At 56.5% G+C, this 809-nt stretch overlaps 1 protein-coding gene across 1 annotated transcript in view; it reads left to right on the forward strand.

Annotated features, from left to right (window-relative positions):
• The window catches only part of LOC119593640 (titin-like), a gene marked incomplete in the record, with an annotated part of 14,533 nt that overhangs the window by 6,932 nt on the left and 6,792 nt on the right, over nucleotides 1-809 (forward strand). The window contains 1 exon segment of the mRNA XM_037942591.1: nucleotides 305-809. Coding sequence (XP_037798519.1) covers nucleotides 305-809 — 505 coding nt within the window.

Below are 809 nucleotides of genomic sequence, written 5' to 3' on the forward strand. Positions count from 1 at the left end.
TAAGAGAAAAGCAAGAACAGGTAATATCAATGACTCACTTTGTCAAAATGAACACAATAATCTAGCTTTGAATGAACGAAATAAACGACTAACAGGTAATGGGAAGTCGACTTCATGACGCAAGGTTACTCGAGACTCTTCTATCATTGAAATATTTTATCTTCTGTCCAATCATTTGACCCTCTTTCAGATATATCTTGAATTGCAATATTGCCATCTCTTTCCTTTGTTTTTATATAACACAACCATCTGCGGTACATCACAAAGGATCGATCAAAGATATAGCGATTCGTCTTTTTTTCAGGAAACCCAACATCCGTTACGACATCGGGATCCCCGACATCTACGAGACGGAGGTCGTGGTGACGCCCAAGCACCCTCAGGAGCTGCACGACATCCAGCCCACCGTCGGCTACCCGAAGGAGGACTACCGCGTCGCCGCCGACAGGAAGCACCAGCGGTTCGTCCCGACCCCCGGCCAGCCCCAGTACGTGCCCCTGGAGGCCCTGGTGACGCCCGAGTACGGCGAGGAGGCGGCGAGCGGCCCCGCCTCCGCCAAGCCCTATATCCCCCTCAACAGAGACAAGGCGGCCGAGGAGTCTCCGAACCTGGTGTTCCGGCCTCCTCGCCGCCCGCCCGGCCACCATCGCCGCCGCACCAACGGCCTGGTCTCGAGGCCGCCCCCCGGACGCCCTCACTTCTTCACGCCCGCGCCGGAGAGGCTCAGCATCCAGGCGCACCTCCAGTACCGCCGCCCGGTCTCCTTCAAGTACCGAAGGACGGACGCGGAGGCGGTGCGTTCGAAGGAG

Source organism: Penaeus monodon, chromosome 32, assembly GCF_015228065.2.
Source record: "Penaeus monodon isolate SGIC_2016 chromosome 32, NSTDA_Pmon_1, whole genome shotgun sequence".
In the NCBI taxonomy this organism is placed as follows: domain Eukaryota; kingdom Metazoa; phylum Arthropoda; class Malacostraca; order Decapoda; family Penaeidae; genus Penaeus; species Penaeus monodon.